This window comes from Haliotis cracherodii, unplaced genomic scaffold, assembly GCF_022045235.1.
Source record: "Haliotis cracherodii isolate W230 unplaced genomic scaffold, xgHalCrac1.p SCAF_2, whole genome shotgun sequence".
Taxonomy (NCBI): domain Eukaryota; kingdom Metazoa; phylum Mollusca; class Gastropoda; order Lepetellida; family Haliotidae; genus Haliotis; species Haliotis cracherodii.
Window position 1 is genome coordinate 78979840 of NW_027266275.1, and position 20994 is coordinate 79000833.

The 20994-nt window shown below is 40.0% G+C and overlaps 1 protein-coding gene across 3 annotated transcripts in view; it reads right to left on the bottom strand.

Annotated features, from left to right (window-relative positions):
* Positions 1-1968: 1968 nt before the first annotated feature.
* LOC139468541 (uncharacterized) overlaps positions 1969-20994 on the bottom strand; it is a 38081-nt gene continuing 19055 nt past the window's right edge. For all 3 annotated transcript variants that reach the window (XM_071250583.1, XM_071250584.1, XM_071250582.1), the window contains 6 exons: positions 19535-20282; positions 16355-16449; positions 14805-15084; positions 11986-12146; positions 11465-11570; positions 1969-9619 (listed from right to left, as the gene is read on the bottom strand). In XM_071250583.1, the coding sequence (XP_071106684.1) occupies positions 9441-9619; positions 11465-11570; positions 11986-12146; positions 14805-15084; positions 16355-16449; positions 19535-20282 (1569 nt within the window). In that variant the 3' untranslated portion in view covers positions 1969-9440. The remainder of the gene's footprint in view (positions 9620-11464; positions 11571-11985; positions 12147-14804; positions 15085-16354; positions 16450-19534; positions 20283-20994) is intronic.

Genomic DNA, 20994 nt, shown 5'->3' on the forward strand with positions numbered 1-20994 from the left:
CCCAACAACCACAAAGAAGCCCCGGGGGGACACTGCTATTTTTTCAACATATCTGCGTTTTCAAACCCAAGAAAGGTTAACCGTTTGGAAATGGTCGACCCTTGCCCACATTGCTGTTATGACAGCTCAACAGTAATTGCAATGTCCTTACTGCAAAGCAGTTCTTAGGGATCTCGATAAACTTGTTTTCAATGTGTAAATAGCATCCTTGAAAATTGACAAAATTCCAATGCTCCTACTTTAACGCGCAGAAACATACATAGCTAAAACAAACTGTAGCTACATCAATCCACAAGCGAAGACATTTGTAGAGGCTCATACAATGCTCAAGGCTACCATTCCAAGTTTCTTTCCAACATCCACCCTGACTTGGTCAACATATTTAGACATTTAAACGTGCTCACAATCGTGATTCACCATCATGAGAACTACAGTACCCTTCTGGATACGCGCCCATGTTATTTGGCAAGTGGGTGAACTGTACTTGATAGCCCAAATTGGAGGGTTACAGGCCGGCAAAGCCACATTTCGAAAATAGATGGCCCAAATTGATGTGGCTCTCGCGGCAATGGTTATGGTTGCGTGATTGTATAATGTGGCTCTCGCAACTATGCTGTCAAAACATGCTTTGTGATTCTAACAGGTTACCGTATATAACAAAACAAGTCTTGTTTTCTCATTTATTATTCAACAAGGATAACATATTCATCAAAACTTTACATTGATGAATATGAATAGCATATGAATATCATAATGGATTTAATGTCATTACTGCATTACTGCAATACGTGCATCGATTGCCTTGTACTTCTTTCTTCGTGAAGGTTCTCACCGCTGTTGAGAGAGTCGCTTTGAGTGACTGCTCTCGCTGAAATAGCTTCACTACCTCGTAGATGTTCGGGTGGCACTCCTTGGCAAGTTTCTTTATCTTGTGCCACCCTTCCAGGGGATTGTTGGTACGGTGGCCTTGGTTTTCGAAATGGTTCCAAATCTCTGGCATGAAGGCCCCTCCTTGAGCCCAAATTGTTGTCACGTAGTCAGCACGTAGGGCCAGCAGGAGAGTCAGCAATTGCATCAGCCACACATTATCCACTTTGTCACGAGGTACTAACGGGAGGGCAGCATTCCTCACCAGCTTCTTCACCTCATCTTCCTTATAGTCCATCACCAGACCTTCTTTCTGCACCCTCCTCCAGATACATTGGGTGAAGTGAAAGAAACACCCTCTAACTAATGTCCCAGGAAATACATCAGTCACGGCATTGTGAGCTGCACGTTCAAAGTCCAACTGAATTGTAAGTGGGGCAAACTCTAGACCTCCTCTACTAGCAAAATTGCATAGGTACTGAAACATGTTGACATAACACTCTTTTGTTCGATTGGACAACAAACAGTAAACTAATGGAAACATATGGCCAAACACCTCAGCATGTAAACAATAAATCTGATCAAACAACTTGGGACAGGCTTAAAATATACCATCACAAAATACAATGTCTGCGGTACACAAATGTTCAATGTTCTTGTCTGTAGTGAAGATGAGGATGTCGTCACTAAGACGGTGTAGGAACTGGTCGCCTCCCTCAGCCTGGGAGTATTAAATTAGGAGTATAATTAAAATGTGGGACACTCATATACAGGTATCGGTAATCGGATTAATTAATTACCCGCTAGAATAGGTGAAATGCACTCAGCTGAAAACGTGGCTCTACCGGCAATAGCCATTTCTGAAATGTGGCTCTCCCGGCTAGACACCAATTGGAGCATGTATGTGCCATAACCACCAGATGTAGTACGGGCAATTGTTTGTACTGGGATCAGTAATGAAAAGCAAAGACACCATCTTGTTGGAACATGGTTTATTAGGTTTGATGTATGACATCTAAAATATGCCTAAGTACCATGACTAAGAACATTATATATTTCTTTGTGGCAAATCTGTCTTAATATTTTTAAAGTAAAAGGAAAACAGAAGTGTGATTGTTTAGTGTATGCAAGATAGAAACCACTTATCTTGTTTTGTTTATTTCAATAGCCTAAAAGAAAAAAACGAGAAGAAAAATTAGCAGTAACATGTATGATGAAAAATTTGTTTAAGCCTTATCTTTCATACAATAAAATATAAAAACCTATGAACTAAGTATCTCAATGTGAGACATTTGAATATTTCTTGGTCGTGAACAATAGCTTGCTGGTAGTTTTGTTCCTTGAGAAAAACATTTCTGTAGGTTTACTGCACTGGATTCATCCAACATAAACATGTCTTCTTCACATTGCATGTCACTAAAAAAACAAATACCAACACTGCTTTATGCAGCTGCAATGAGTATAACTGTTAACAGGTTACACCAATACTAACAGCAAGAAATAGGCATAGGAAACGTACACCTGGTCCCAGGTCATAATTCACAACATAAAATAATAATTCAATAATTCAACAACATTTGTAATGAGGTATTAGGTCTAATAAACATTTTATTTCATAAAAATATACACATACTATATTCAGTTGTCATGATTTGCACAAGTCGTATGACCATCACAGGTAATATCATATTAGTGCAACAAACAATTATTGGACTAAAGATATGTCGTCACATGACACTTTGTCAATATTCCCATTACACATCGGACAGGCCATACCCATCGGAGTTCCTGTATATGTCCAAGAAGGAAACGGTAACATGGAAGGCTTTCACTGTTCAGTGTAAACAGAAAACATGTTTAACCGATTATAACTTGAATGTTAGGCATTGCAATAGACTGTACAGAGTTGTGTCCAAAGAATCCATGAATGATGGATTTCAGTGCATTCACCATACACGTTTCATGAACATCAGAGACCTGTGTCTTGATTGGATGTGTGACACCGTTCCAAGTGTTCCCACATTAGTCACCTTATTTTTGTATCATATTTTAGTTTGGAAAAGCATCTTTGCAACTTGGACATTAATCTATCATATTTATGAACTTTATCTTAAATTTTGAAAGACAGTGTCAAGTTTCTTTTTTTGAAGAGTATATATTCATGAAACTTTGTACACACATCAGGCATACACTGAAATGGAGCCTTGTACTATTTGGGAATTATTTTTTGGCATTTCCATGGCAACAAGTTGGATTTCAAACAAGGGTAGGGATCATTTTCAGAGAAAAACTTTTTTTGTATAATGCAAAGGCTGAACTGATGGGTTTTGCCTGTCAGGTGTCTTTTTTATAGATGTTACGTTAACAAGTGGAACAAAGGTTTAAAGGAGGGTTTCATTTTGCGGTTTAGTCATCTGTCATAATGACGGTTGTATTCAGAATATATTGTATAATGAGGTACGACATATACATTGTTTGATTTATGCACATATCTGAAAGAGCAGGGGATATTGATGACTTTATCTTCTTGTTCAGTTTACATCCGATAGTCGATAGTATACAATAACCATATGCAATGGCACAATGGGGCTTCATTCACACATAAAATAAATCAAAGGTTTATGTTTAATATTATAGGTCTATTTACATCACATGATTAAATATCAAGCTATGACACACAGAAATAGGATCCAAATCAATCTCAGTCCACATCCAAACAATCCCAAACCCTAAGATTCTTTCCCTGCTGGGATACTTTTGTTTATTAAACAATAACCATCAGGGGTATTTCCAAATAACGACATCCGATGATGTCCTAATTGAAGCAAGTTTAGATTTTCCACAGGTTCGGAATCTGCCATTTCACTGTGTCTCCTGTTCAGTTTAAATGGAGTTATTTGTTTCTATCAAAATATTTTCAGAGATTAAGCATAGTCCAGTGTGAAGATGCATGATGTGGTCAGATAATACTGTGGGTTGTGGGCAAGTCACTACTTTTAAAGCTCACTTTCCAGTCTCATTGTTTTAATCCTTGTCGTACTGGCCGGTACACCTGTCCTTTACACTTACTTCTTTTCGGTCGGCTTATCCCAAATACACGTTTTCTTGCTTGTTTCTCTGCGTGTTCAGAACGAACCGCAATCTCCAAGGAAGATCTTGGAGCTTCGAAAGATTGGGCTCTCAAATTCTAAAGTGTAGATGTATAAATATAATACATCTATATTTTTCTCATGTTGCCGTCTTAGATTATTTACCATAGCGATTTCTGCCAATTCCAGATGCGAACTTAACTTAAAATTAACAGAACGTACATTAATTTCTGCTTGGTATGTAAACCTTGTCAAATCATCATAAATTTGGAAAAATTTAATATTTTACATGTTTTTTGGGGGGTGATCATTTCAATTATTTTCTCTGCTGACTGGTCAACATCCAATGGAAAGGTCCCATTGAGAAAAGGTAGGTGTATTGGCCAATACACCACAACAAATATTTCTTACATAAACCACAGAGAAACAATGTAAGCAGTTAATATACACAATATACAACAGGCTAAACAGGAGACACACCAAGTGACCTCAATCCTAGTAACAAACCTGCACAAAGACATAATAAAGTAATTACTCGATTTTCATCCTTACCCACCTCACTACATTCATCAAATCAAATTATTGGTCTCCCCCTCCCCAACTGAGTGCCCCCAAGGTATTTAAAATTTAGATTCTCTAAACATAACAGACGGTGAAATAAAACATGCAAGAAGAAGCCAAGACACAAATAGGTCTCACTATGGTAATACTGTTGTGTTGAACATGAATGTTCTGCAGAAACATGTGATTGCAAAGTGTTTCAAATGTAGAAACATACATAACGAAGATAACAAAGGTTTAAAACAATGTACAGTACCAGGTACCTATAAAAACAGAACTATGAAGATAACAATCCTATAGCAAAATATAATTAGCTTTGATTTCATGGTTATAGGTTATATATGGTTATATCAAAATACCTTTATGCACTGTACATGTTGTCAACAATCTTCAGTAGGAGTGAGAATTTATGGAGGATAACTTCTTTATTATGAGGAACACAACATTTTGGAGTATTTGATTCATCCTTCATCGGGTGATTTTACCTTGTCTTCACCTGATGAAGGAGCAAGAATATACTCCTTTATTTTACCTTGTCTTCACCTGATGAAGGAGCAAGCATATACTCCTTTATTTTACCTTGTATTCACCTGATGAAGGAGTAAGCATATACTCCTTGATTTTACCTTGTATTCACCTGATGAAGGAGCAAGCATTTACTCCTCTATTTTACCTTGTATTCACCCGATGAGGGAGTAAGCATATGCCCTGAAAAGTTCTCTCTCCTGTGTATCTTCAGTAGATAAAAAATATATGTACAAATAACTTGACACTTCCTCCTGCCAAAACCTTTACAACCTCAGAATTATTCTATTTATACACCTTTACAACCTCAGAATTATTCTATTTATACACCTTTACAAAGAGAACTATTCTTTGAACCCACTTTACAACCTGAGAACTATTCCTAACACCCACTTTACAACCTGAGAACTATTCCTAAAACCCCCCTTACAACCCAAGAAGTATTCCTAAAACCCAGTTTACAACCTGAGAGCTATTCCTAAAACCCAGTTTACAACCAGAGAACTATTCCTTAAACCCAGTTTACAACCAAGAACTATTCTTGGAACCCACTTTACAACCTGAGAACTATTCCTAACACCCACTTTACAACCTGAGAACTATTCCTAAAACCCCCCTTACAACCCAAGAAGTATTCCTAAAACCCAGTTTACAACCTGAGAGCTATTCCTAAAACCCACTTTACAACATGAGAACTATTCCTAAAACCCAGTTTACAACCTGAGAACAATTCCTAAAACCCACTTTACAACATGAGAACTATTCCTTAAACCCACCTTACAACCAAGAACTATTCCTAAATGCCACTTTACAACCAGAGAACTATTCCTTAAACCCAGTTTACAACCAAGAACTATTCTTGGAACCCACTTTACAACCTGAGAACTATTCCTAAAACCCACTTCACAACCTGAGAACTATTCCTAAAACCCACTTTACAACCTGAGAACTATTCCTAAAACCCACTTTACGACCGAGACCTATTCTTGGAACCCACTGTACAACCTGAGAACTGAGGGTAGTTTGTGTCACAATTGGTCCCCACCCTGCAACAGGAGTGTTGATGAATCGGAAGGTTGGCACGGTGACTTGGTTGATTTCATGTCATGGTACCTTGATGGTGTTTGATGGTGCTCATTATGTCAATCACTGGATTTTCTGGTCCAGGTATGATTACTTACAGACCGCTGTCATATAGCTGGAATATCGCTGAGTGTGACATTAAACAAGAAATAATTTGAGAACTATTCTTGACACAAACATTTACAAACTGAGAACTATTCTTGCAACATATTTTACAAACTGAGATGTCTTGACAAACGCTTTACAAACAGACACAAATGCAGATCAAAACTTAAACAGGAATGAATGCTGACCTATACTTGTAAGAATAGTTAAGGACCTCCTGATTCTTTTATATCACTATTGTTAATCTATCACAGCATGACAGATTAAATATAGTAATATAACAAATCGGGTTGTCCTTAACTTCTTTGGAGTTGTATATATTGTCATCACATCAGTGTCATTCATTAAACACAGAAGGAAGTAATAAATACAGTCAAATCCAACAGAAAAAACCCATGTGTAAAGGAGTCTTTGTTTCAGGGACAATATATTATCTGATTGGAAGACTACATATTCGTGAAGCACCTGTACATCCACTGGGAAGGCGTTTAAATAGCCGGTTTCTGAATGCCAGTCACTTCCTTCCCAAGGTGACCCTGGCAGTATGTCACATGATGTTTGTACAACAGTCCAGCTAATGATCTAAACATATTAATATTTCAGTTTCAGTGATCAATAACACACCTGACAGTACACACATTATAATGTATATCAGTTTACAATACAGCTCTATTTTTTGTCACAGGTGTTCATATTCATCAAGCCCCTGTTTTACCATAGAAATTGCACTTGCCCAGGTATTCTTTTGCACATGCAGAGGCAGAGATGCCAACACTAATGAAGCTTTTGCGTCATCAGTTGGGTAAAAGTGCGTAATTTCATGTGAAAGGAGTAATGTTAAGAATACATGCCATGATCCTGGTTTTCACTTCGACATTTTCATAAGGCCTCTATGTACGTGAAGCATAGGTACACATGCATTGACGCTAGTAATGTAGCTGCACACTCAAGCCGCACTATCTTAAAAACAGGGTGATAAATCTCCCAATAAGCAGAAGAAATGACTCTGCTTGTGCTTGTATGGCTAAATATGACTAAACCTCGAAATTGAATATCAATCCAAACATTGAAAATAGAAGTTCCATTACAGCATGCAACAACCTGATCAGTGACATACAGGAGGTTCAAGTTAGAAGGACATCGTAATGGCTATCTCCGAGTTGATACTCATTGTTTCACCAACTGTTTGATGTTTCTTTAGATGGACTATAAACTGGTGCTATCCATATGTTAGTTTCATCACATAATTAGGAGATAACATACTATGCTGTAAACAAACTGCTTGAGCATATAGAGCGCTATATTTTGTTTAAATGCTGTTGTCGGTGATTCAGTAATTTCTGATCAACAACCCACTCAAAACACTGGACTGTAATTTCTATCACCAAAGGGTTCGCATTTTATCTAATCATGGAGATAAACATACTGTGTTTTCACTGTGGAGCTAGATTACCAGTAGATTTAACCGCGGTAAATTGAATTTGAAACCGAACACGCAGCATGAGGTTTCAAATGTTAAATTTAACTGCATGTTCGGTTCCAAAGTCAATAAGAGAGGTTAAATCTACAGGTTACCACAGTGGTGTCATGATTCATCCTTATTCACCCTAAGATCTGATGATACGATACAAGATATGCCTCCTGTGTATCAATTCGAGTTTCTATGCAGTACCAATTTACAAAAACATTTTATCAAGTAAATATTGCAATAGCTATGGCCTGATAACGACTTGAGCGAGCGTTGAAGTAACGCCTATTATGAAACAAAATGCTACATCTGTTTGCACTAGACTATTATCACAACAAGCCAGTCACAGCCAGTCATGCGAGATATTACAAATTGGTTGATGGAAATTTTACGCAAAATTGACACAAATTAAACATAACAATAAGTATTGTATCGTGACCTAATTACAACAATATGTATCGATACGTGAGGTAATCATGTCATTACGTCCCCATGTGATAGCTCACCAACACTATCTATTCTCCCCTACAAGCAGTGTCATGTTAGAAGAGAACAAATACGCTGTTGCATGTCACGATGTTTTCAATCCACTGTTGCCATGTTCCAGGGTTTACATCAGAATCACCCTCACTTCACTTGCATCACAGCTTTTGGCACTTGTATAAGATGGGGGTACATACATTTATCCAATATGTGTAATAGTTATTTTACAAAAATATTATGTTTGTTACAATTGAACTTTTTATCTCCAACCTGAGAAGACAAATGATAAACTTGGATATATCAGACCAGTTCAATTTCTTGTGTAAAGATATTTTTTTGGTCAAAATGCAAGACCTTGGAGTCATTAAATGGGTTCATTTTAAAAAAAGACACCATTTGGAGACAAAAGTTTAAACAAGAAATACAACGTTTTAGAAACTATTTTCAAACATTGGTTATTAATCATAATTCAATTTTACTTTTGCAAAGCTAAGAGCATGGGGGGGGGGCACAGTGGCCCAGTTGTCTAAGGCGCTGCGATTTGCTGTGCAGAGTTGCGTCCCTTGGGCAGCCAGAAACCTATGATTGTGGGTTCGAATCCCGGTTCGCCCCGATTATGTTTCTAGGTTTGTCAGCACCATACCCGTGCTCGTGGGTTTCACCGAAGTGGTAAACGTCGGAGACCTGCATCACTTTGGGCTTTCCTCATTTCCAACATTCAGCTGACACGCTGCGATATAACTGGAATACTGTTAAAAGCGGTGTTAAACCCAACTCACTCACTCACTCACTAAGAGCATGGGCAAGAAAGTAAACTGGTGTGGAGGTGTACACCACCTTGAACCAACAATATGGTGAAGAGGACACAGGTGCCCCAGATGTCCATCCATACATGAAATCTTCCTCACAAGCTGTTAGGAGGAACTGTTTCACAACATGAAACAAACAAACTAATATAACATGTGAGAACCATGACTGAAAAACCCATTCTACTTCGGATGATGAAACTAGTTTCAAGACAAAGGTGTAAAAATATGTAATAAATATATTTTGGGGATTAACATAGGTCTTAAAAATTGGTGTATATCTTCATCTGGAATTAAAAACCAAATAAACATTTGCAAAAATATAAGTTGGAATTATTCAATACCTTTCCCAGATACATTTGACACCTTCTACAATACAGATACATGTAGCTGATATCAAATGGCTGGAAGAACGTCTGACATGGAATGCAAGCAAGGCTTTAGGATTATTTCTCATGCACTGTCAACCAAGTTCCTGATGGTTGAGTACAGACTGATCACACTGCATGAAACGCCCATGATGATGATGATGATGTTCTTGGCCTTGATGTACCAGGGCATGCTGGGGCCGCACAACTTGTTGTAGAACAGACACGGCAAGATGTAGGCCAGCATCGAGCTTCCGATTGCACCTACACACATAATGCAACATGTTGGCGAAGAGTATACTGCACAGTGTTTTCTTCCATAAACTCTATATTCATTCTGTCACATTTACTTTGTAGCTTTAACCAAATAACCCATGTTTATAGTTCTGTGTTTTCCTCAATCAATGCATCCCGTGACTAATCAATATTACCATACACCAGCTGGTGCTGTAAGATTTAAATGTATACTCACCACCAAACGAAATGCGAATACCATACAGGCTGGTTAATTTATGAAGAATTACCCTATACATAGATATTAGATTGGTTCGATGCACAAATGAACATACTGGTGTTGTGTGAACCAACGCTCATGAAAGCAGCATATGTGATGTCAAAGATCGATGATACGAGACGCACCATTTGTCTCATGCAGGATTAGTGTGAAAAGTTTGGAAATCATGAACAAGAATAAAGACACTGTGTGGTAACACTTGACTGTTAGTTTTGTCATTAAGTGGAACACATTGGAAACATCTCTTCTTATCGTACATACTGCTCGCATTTCTTTTGGCGTTGAGCATATTAACATACTGCGATAATCACTGCATAATATAGTCATGAAAGGTGTGCACAATGCATGATGGTGAGGATTCATTTCCCTGTATACATTTCTCATGCATATGTTGATGGAATACAATGCACATGATGTAGATTGTCAGGTAAATCATTAAAGTAAGACAGATATGATTTGGGGAGATTGGGGGATGGGGTTAGAGCAGGTAAGGTTTGGGGAGATTGTGGGAATGGGGTTAGAGCAGGTAAGGTTTGGGGAGATTGGGGGATGGGGTTAGAGCAGGTAAGGTTTTGGGAGATTGGGGGATGAGTTTAGAGCAGGTAAGGTTTGGAGAGATTGGGGGATGAGTTTAGGGCAGGTAAGGTTTGGGGAGATTGAGAGGATGAGTTTAGAGCAGGTAAGGTTTGGAGAGATTGGGGGATGAGTTTAGGGCAGGTAAGGTTTGGGGAGATTGAGGGGATGAGTTTAGAGCAGGTAAGGTTTGGAGAGATTGGGGTTGAGTTTAGGGCAGGTAAGGTTTGGGAAGATTGGGGGATGAGTTTAGAGCAGGTAGGGTTTGGAGAGATTGGGGGATGGAGTTTAGAGCAGGTAAGGTTTGGGGAGATTGAGGGGATGGGGTTGGAGCAGGTATGGTTCGGAGAGATTGGGGGATGGGGTTAGAGCAGGTAAGGTTTTGGGAGATTGGGGGATGAGTTTAGAGCAGGTAAGGTTATGAGAGATTGGGGGATGAGTTTAGAGCAGGTACGGTTTTGGGAGATTGGGGGATGAGTTTAGAGCTGGTAAGCTTTGGGGAGATTGTGGATGAGTTTAGAGCAGGTAAGGTTTTGGGAGATTGGGGGATGAGTTTAGAGCAGGTAAGGTTTTGGGAGATTGGGGGATGAGTTTAGAGCAGGTAAGGTTTTGGGAGATTGGGGGATGAGTTTAGAGCAGGTAAGGTTTTGGGAGATTGGGGGATGAGTTTAGAGCAGGTAAGGTTTGGAGAGATTGGGGTATGAGTTTAGAGCAGGTAAGGTTTGGAGAGATTGGGGGATGAGTTTAGAGCAGGTAAGGTTTGGAGAGATTGGGGAATGAGTTTAGAGCAGGTAAGGTTTGGAGAGATTGGGGGATGAGTTTAGAGCAGTTAAGGTTTGGAGAGATTGGGGGATGAGTTTAGACCTGGTAAGGTTTGGGAAGAGAAGAATAAAAACTCACCTCACACGAAGGCACAGATGTCAGAAAATTAGTCACTGAGAAATCTCACTGTGAGATATACTGAGGAGTATTGGCACCAAGTAGGAACAAGGTATGGTGGTTTTCATGTGTAGTGCACTCACCAGTAAAAGCTCCGATGTAAGCGAAGTTGTCCCGGAAGATGACAGCCAGACCAGCTGCTACACCCACTATAAACATGCGCAGCACATTCCGCTTGAGCGTGGACACCTGTACAGACACACATCCTTCATTATCAGGATTATTACTTCTGTCTGGGTGATAAACATCTGTACACACATCCCTGTGCAGAAACTGAATAAACCAGAAGTGAGTGAGTGAGTGATTGAGTGAGTGAGTGAGGTAGTGAGTGAGGTAGTGAGTGAGTGAGTGAGTGAGTGAACGAGTGAGTGAACGAGTGAGAAAAGCTCTGTTCTGTTTACATGTCCAAGTTAGCATGATTAGTTCATAATCAAATTAAATCTTAAGATAAATTTTGGTGATTTGGTATCAATTCTCAAAAGAATAGATATGCTTTGGTTATGACATCGTGAAACTGATACAAAACATTTCTGAAAGAACCTAAAAACCTAAAAACCTAAAAACCCTGAGCTAAGCAATACAAACAGAAACCCCAAATACTTGCCTCCTTGGATATGGCAGCAGCTACTGGGACATGGGGAGATCTGGATGAGTCTGAGGGTAGCAGTGCGTCCTGATCACTGTAGTCACTACTGCCATAACCCTCGCTGCTATGCTCATCAGCATGTCTGTCAGTGATTCCTTTCTTGGGGCCACAACATTTCCCTGTGAACAACAATACAAGTTGTTCATCACCCACGGCAATACATGACACAAAGACCTGGCTCCAATGTCACCTTCAGTGCATGTTCCCATGGCCATGCATAACACAGTGACCTGGCTCCAATGTCACCTTCAGTGCATGTTTCCTTGGCCACACATGACACAGTGACCTGGCTCCAATGTCACCTTCAGTGCATGTTTCCTTGGCCACACATGACACAGTGACCTGGCTCCAATGTCACCTTCAGTGCATGTTTCCGTGGCCATGCATAACACAGTGACCTGGCTCCAATGTCACCTTCAGTGCATGTTTCCTTGGCCACACATGACACAGTGACCTGGCTCCAATGTCACCTTCAGTGCATGTTTCCGTGGCCACACATGACACAGTGACCTGGCTCCAATGTCACCTTCAGTGCATGTTTCCTTGGCCACACATGACACAGTGACCTGGCTCCAATGTCACCTTCAGTGCATGTTTCCGTGGCCACACATGACACAGTGACCTGGCTCCAATGTCACCTTCAGTGCATGTTTCCGTGGCCACACATAACACAGTGACCTGGCTCCAATGTCACCTTCAGTGCATGTTTCCGTGGCCACACATAACACAGTGACCTGGCTCGTATGTCACCTTCAGTGCATGTTTCCTTGGCCACACATAACACAGTGACCTGGCTCCAATGTCACCTTCAGTGCATGTTTCCGTGGCAATGCATAACACAGTGACCTGGCTCCAATGTCACCTTCAGTGCATGTTTCCGTGGCCACACATGACACAGTGACCTGGCTCCAATGTCACCTTCAGTGCATGTTTCCGTGGCCACACATAACACAGTGACCTGGCTCAAATGTCACCTTCAGTGCATGTTTCCGTGGCCACACACGACACAGTGACCTGGCTCCAATGTCACCTTCAGTGCATGTTTCCGTGGCCATGCATAACACAGTGACCTGACTCCAATGTCACCTTCAGTGCATGTTTCCGTGGCCACACATGACACAGTGACCTGGCTCCAATGTCACCTTCAGTGCATGTTTCCGTGGCCACACATGACACACTGACCTGTCAGAAAAAGGTAAGCATCAATGCTGAATGATGAATGACTGAACATGATATCATTAATCAATGTACCGTATTTTCTTGAGTATAGCATGGTATAGTGCACACTTTTTTTCCAAAAAACACAGCTGTGTAGACATACATGGTAGAAGGGTTGGTTGGTTGGTTTGTTGTTTAACGCTGCACTCAGCAATATTCCAGCTATATGACGGCAGTCTGTAAATAATCCAATCTGGACCAGACAATCCAGTGATTGATATCATGAGCATCGATCCACGCAGTTGGGATCGATGACATGCATCAACCAAGTCAACGAGCCTGACCAACCGATCCCGTTAGTCGCCTTTTACGACAAGCATAGTCACCTTTTACGGCAAGCATGGGTTGCTGAAGACCTATTCTACCCCGGAATCTTCACAGGTCTGTGTAGAAGGGGGTGCGCATTATACACGAAATAATGAGTTTTGATGTTTTTTCCCCCAATGGAAATTACCATGAGCACGTAACACTGGAAAAACCATGTCAACAAATCCATACTGAAGTACGCAAATTAATCATGTAATTACACTGTCTGGCTATAAAAAGTGTTTTTTGTATATCTGGACTTATGTTTGTAACTTATTTCATTAATTCTATTCAAAATCCCTTATAATATTGTTTCGGCGAAATCGTGTGTGAAGCGATTGGAAGATCGCACAACTCAACGTTATTAACAGCAACCATGGTCAGATTACTGCTACTGACGCCTTGAAACGAACTTTAGTTGACAGAGAATGGATACATGTATCATAAATGCCACACTTTGACTCGTTAAAAGTCATATTTGTTATAGTTTGACGATTCTATGTCAACACGTAGTTCTCGCGATGACGTTATTATTATTTAAATATGTTTAGTAAAAGCTGCATCTAAATTAACAAGATATTGGAATAAATTATTCCTGATAAAAAAATAGTTTCAGATACAATTTTGCCGATCCTTGCATTAAAATCCTCTAAAGTTATATCATTGGGTGTGTCTTGACCGAATCACCGGTAGATTCCAAGAAAACGTGTGTACAGCTGACTGCTGTGTCCGGCTTAGTTTACGAGAAAATACACAAGGTAATCTTAATCCCTGGATATAAACAATGCCTAGCAGAACAAAAAATACAATTCAAATGGTAAATAAACATAAAAATTTCGAATTTGTACTGACCAAGTTTCTCATCACCTGTTCATTTGCCGGACTTCGCTAAAGGGGTACGGTGTAAAAAGATTTCTGCGCTTGGTATTCAAATTTTCTTTTTTTTTGCCAAAATACTGAATCCGCTAGAGGGGGGTGCGCATTATACATGGGTGCGCACTATACTCAAGAAAATACGGTATCAATAAATATTTTGCAGTCCAAATTTTGATACGTGATTCCTGACAATTTATTTAAAAAATCCAAAGACATGGTTAACAAAGTTGATAAGGATTTCGACTGAAGTATTCTTAATGTACAGATGCTAGACTCATCATCAAGCACTTATACTGAAGCTTCTGAAATAAAGATATTGTTTTGTTGTTTTTGAGATGGGTGTTCATATGATGGTTTCCACGTCCACCTCCACATACCATCAGCGAATGTGTAGACTTCTGCCAGTTCTATCACCGGAAATATCTGGAGCGGGAATGTGAGAATGACCCCGATACACAGGCAGATGTTGACGGCCATGGCTACCCAGGTGGTCGAGGGGATGTTGGTGTTGATCATCTGACTCGTTGACTCCCCGAACTTCAGATAGCCCAGAACACCAAAGGCCAACAGAACCGAAGACAAGGTGCCAACAGCTCCGTGAAGGAATGCGCTAAAGTTGTGCCGGTTGCCCTCCATGCTGGATTCAATAGGAATAATCTGGAACAGGCAGCTTGCATAGTTAGTGAAGGTACTGAAGCTCACCCTTCTTGGATGCTTCTTTTGTTTGTTTGTTGTTTAACGCTGCACTCAGCAATATTCCAGCTTTATGGCGGCGGTCTGTAAATAATCAAGTCTGGACCAGACAATCCAGTGATTAACGACATGAGCATCGATCCATGCAATTGGGATCGATGACATGCATCAACAAAGTCAGCGAGCCTGACCACCCGATCCTGTTAGTCGCCTCTTACGACAAGCATAGTCGCATTTTAAGGCAAGCATGGGTTGCTGAAGACCTATTCTACCCCGGCTCTTGGGCGATCCTATGATCAGCATAATACATATTTTCTATTCCTATTATATGATATTTTGAAAACAGAAACACATGAAGAAAATAATCTCTTTTTCATATAATGTCATACTTAATTAATCAAATTTGAAGATTGCAACATACTTTCATTTGCTGAAGTAACTGCAGAAATAATGTAGGGATACAATGCCTGAGTGAACCGCCTCATGTGTTTTATAGTGTCAAGTGGCTTGCAACCACTTCGGGAAACCTAAATGAACTTTTGTGGAAAATTGGCAAACTGGCATCACATCTTTCCATGAATTTATTTATAGTAGTTCTTGCTAGGTGACCTCATTTGCATATTCATCTGATACTAAGTTTAAAAGACAAGTTCATCGCAGCCATAACAATAATCAGGCTAAAAGTCTTTGGAAGACGGAGGTACATTTTGTGAATGGATACCAAAATGCCTCAAGCAATGTGTATTTAGGAGAAAGAGAAAACGTGAATGATTAACATAATTGTTCATTGTTCTTCAGTTTATTACTTCCTACATATGTACTGTCGTTTACCATGATTTTAACTATATTTGTACTTTACTTAACACAAATGTACATAAATACACAAATGTGATGCGCCAATGTTCCAGCAATCATGACACGCCTATAGCACACATGGATGTTCAATCAATCATGACACGCCTACAGCACACATGGATGTTCAATCAATCATGACACACCTATAGCACACATGGATGATAAATCAATCATGACACACCTAGGGCACACATGGATGTTCCATCAATCATGACACACCTACAGCCCACATGGATGTTCCATCAATTGTGACACACCTATAGCACACATGGATGTTCAATCAATAATGACACACCTATAGCACACATAGATGTTCAATCAATCATGACACACCTATAGCACACATGAATGTCAATCATGACACCTACACGGTACCTACCGTGCCAATTCCTTCAAAGGCACTGGTGACAAGTCCAAAGAATATCGGTAACTCTGCCCAGTTGTACAGCTTATATGATGAGCTAACACTGAAATCTGAAAACAGAAACTTTTCAATATTTCTTGGCATATCAGCTATAGCCTACCAGCGAGATGTAATGTGCACACAAAAGTCTGAGATAAAACAATATTGGTATTAAGCATGCTTAGTGTTCTAATTCAGGAAAAAACAACTGAAACAACTGAAAGCGGACATGATGAACAAAATTTTATTGAAACATCTTTAAAAACTTGCTCATGATATCGCTGAAATCGTACAACTGACTCTGTTTACAGGGTTTATGAGAGATTTCTTATGATTATGTTTGTTGTTTCACGCTGCACTCAGCAATATTCCAGCTATTTGACGTCAGTCTGTAAATAATAAAATCTGGACCAGACAATCCAGTGATTGATAACATGAGCAACGACCCACGCAATTGGGATGCGATGACATGCATCAACCAAGTCAGCGGCCGTGACCTGATCCAGTTAGTCATCTCTTACGACAAGCATTGGTGCTTTTTACGACAAGCATGGGTTGCTGAAGACCTATTCTACCACGGATCTTCACGGGGAGACAAGCATGGGTTGCTGAAGACTATTCTACCCCGGATCATGATTATGGAAATGGTTTTGTTGCCTATTTTACGGCCTTTGAAAGCAAACAATGTCTTCGTGCTTGATTAGTTATTTGTATTGTGTACCACAGATGGTCTTATTATCCTCAGTTGCATTTGGTATTGATTCAGCTATGCAGCATCACTGCAACCATGGTTGTTCACTTTTGCAGGTGGTGTGCAAGCCACTTTGTTTTGATCCTGTTGATTCAAAATTTGGCATTTACCATTACATGCTGCAGGGTAGTCAGACATAACTCTAGGTCTCTCATCAAACATTTGTGAACCTACAAATGCCATTAAAGAAAACCTGATTTATGTTTACAAACATGCAGGGGCCAAGCTCATCAAGATCAAATCGTCAATTCTGACATAAAACCTCTGTGCTTCAAGGCCTGATAACACCCCCATCTGTCATGTGAACCCTGGGTGACCTTTGAACACCCTATCAAAATGAAGGATGCATGTGTTCTTGAGCCAATCAGGTGTCAGCATTGAAATGATTTAGCTTAATTTCATTACTTCCTTAATTAAAAAATGTGATTTTAAACAAAAGAAAACCCACAAAAACATTCCTTTGATGGTAATCCTTTTTTGGTGTAGATGCCACGGCGCTCAGAAAACACAATATAATGAGTGGCCTTCATTATGTACACTCGGCAAAGGTCATCTAAGTTTGTTTTCGACAGGTGTACAGCAATCAGATATGCTTGTCTGAATGTAGACTTGCACAAGTCTTTACTGCAAAAATTATTAGAAAAAAATCATCATTTCTATATTATATAAATAAGAAGAACAAGTTGCCCCTATAAGAGACTAGCGTCCTTGTACTGTCTGCTTATCTAGACGTGCCTGTTATAAGGATAGAATTACTTAACACCAATGGACTTATAATTCAGTACAGCCTTGGAGAAAGGCTAGTGTGAATGCCTCGACAGCTCTTACAGAAAATTTAGATGCCTCAATGCTGACCAGCTAATTAGAAAGTTCATCTGATCTGACCTCATAATGTGTCCTCGGCTCGGCTTGGCTCGGTGAGGTGAGGTGAAATGGGGTTTAGCATCGCATCCAAGATTATTGCACTTACATAGCGACGTGCATGCACGTGTGTGTGTGTGTGGCTGCTTCTACCAGTCCGGACTGATGCTGATTTATAGTGCTTGCCCACTGAGATACCATGCCACAGTTTAACATGAATACTTCACTGAGACACAGTATACTGACTCCGAGCCAACCAGTTCTTGCTGAACGCGAGACAGGGAAACAACAAGTACCATCTTTTAACGTCTTTCGGTATGACGTGGCTGGGGATCGAACCCCGGACCTTCTGCTCTCTTGGCGGACACTCTACCACTAGACCACCGAGGCGGTCTTAATGTGTACTCGGATCTTCACATAGAGAGGTATATGAGTTAAAGATCTGACGTAAATGAGTTTTATGTCTGGAATGCTTTTGAGTTGGGTGTTTTATATACTGAACGAGCCGAACATGTTGAACATGCTGAACATGGTACTGATGATATTCTACATGTTCTTACATCTGTATCATGGGGCAAACGAGGGAGATATTTAATGTATTATGGAGGAGTGAAAGTGAGTGAATGTTATTACCATATAAAACATTAAAAATGTTAACAAGCCACAAGATAATGAGCAATAACATCGTTATTACACCTCAACATCACACTGAACATGTGTAACCCAGCTCATAAATCAAGCAGCAACAGCTGCTGATAATATCACTGTTGTTACATATTCAGAAACACATCAACCATAGCATCATCATCCAATATATCTCTGTCATAGATTACAACAGACAATGTTGAAAAACAAGAGTAGATGCTCAGCCGAAACACTCTGACAAGGTGATGAAGAAATGGATATTGCAGATATTGCAGCGCACCAATGACTTGTTTAAGCCCGAGGCATCAAATCTAACACTGGAAACCTTAAGCTTTTAAATTTGAATTTAGAACTGTCAAATGTACAGGTAGCATAGCTCTGTATTTAAAACATGGCATGTTTATCTCCTAAAAGACACAGACAGTTATAATTCAAGACTCAATTATCAAATAATCAGACACAGCAAACCAGTGACAGAAAGCATGAGCAACCAATCAATGCCATCAGGGCATCGACCCATGAAGATCCCAGTTAGAATAGCTCTTCAGCAACCCTTGCTTGTCGAAAGAGGCGACTAACGGGATTGGGTGGTCAGGCTCCCTGACTTGGTTGATGGCTGTCATCGAATCCCATTTGCGTGGATTGATGCTCAAGATATCAGTCACTGGATTGTCTGGTGCAGACCCTAGTATTTACAGACCGCCGTCATATAGCTGGAACACTGCTGAGTGCCGCATTAAACAACACATAAACAAACATTTGGGCACGATGTAACCAAACATTTTTGGTCAGCTCTTGTGGAGGCAAAATAACATGCTGAACTAGAAACATGAGAAAATGGAATAGGACTTAATAACTTAGAACCAAGACAAAAGATAAATCCCCAGGATCAAACTTACCTGCCATCAGGTAAATCAACACTGCGACAGCTCCAAAGAAGATTGAAATGTTTGCTCCCACACTTATTCCCCCGAGGTGACGCACATTTCTCACGTAGGAAAATCCAATGAAAATCGGTAAAGGCAGCAAAACCAACAACTTGAGCGATGGAGCATTGGAGATGAGAATGGATGTGGAGATAGCAGTGATATTGGTCACATTCATTCCTGTTGTGTTCCTGTCTAGTTCCAACATTGATGGGTCGGAGTCTGATTCTGGATTAGCCTGGTAAAAATGTGTCATTGAACTTCCTATAGAGTTATTGCTCCCTGAATACACATCCCGTCTAGATAGAAAGGTGTCATCGTAGTTTGAAGTCATGTTGTCACCCCCACATAGATATGTGCCATTCATCAAATTGCACATATGAAATGGAAACATGGCTTGAATGGTATTGCCAATAAAAATGAAATAACCTATGCAAAATCCAAACTGTGTGATGAATATACAAAAATTTACAATGTAGAGGCCGAATCTTCCATAACTGATGTTTCCCACATCTCCATAGGATAAATTCCTCAGCATCTTCTGTTGTAGTTCAAAACCGAAGGTGTTTTCAATGACGACATCGTCGTCATTTGTGCTTCCACTCTCTGACACTGACTCCACGCACACAACTGCGTCAATAGCCTTATACTTGCACTTGACGATCATGTGACAACAGTGGTCTGTGACGGCGGCAATCAGAAGCAGGCACACGACACCCAGCTGTGAAGGACAGAAACATGGTATTGGAACTTGCAGAATTAGACAACTGTAAAATGTACTGAAATAGTCACCATGGTTACACTAACCACAACCCTGACAAGTGAGAAGAAACATGCTGTGAAATGGGTGCAATCTCCCACTGACAAGACTGCAAAGGTGCATTTTAAAATCGGTTTGTGCACCCTTAGTTTACAAGCAGACTGCACTTAGCGCAGTCGGTAAAATATTCCACAACAGACTAATACACATCACTTTCCTCAAATATATATCCCCATGTTATGGGGTTTTGGACACTTAAGAAACAGTCACAGTTTTCTCTCTAATCACATGAACTGTAAAACATCTCATTCACTCATAAAAGACAACTTTCTCTTAAAACAAGCCATCATCTGAGTATTCATAAATGTCTGTGTGATGCTATACCCCCCGTTATAGCGTTAATAACTGCAATAAACATCATGAACATGGCCGTCCAAAAACCTACGACCTGACAATACTACGTCACACGATCTAAACAACTTGCAATAAAATTACTTTCATTTCGCACAACATACATGTCACATCCTGTCTATGTACCCTACAGATCACCAATCTACCCACTTCTCTCCTGTTTTCAAACACTTAAACACTGTGATCAATATCTATCAGTGTGCATAAAGATGCTTGTTCTAGAACCATCTCAACCCTAAAGCCATGTGTCTCTAGACTCTAT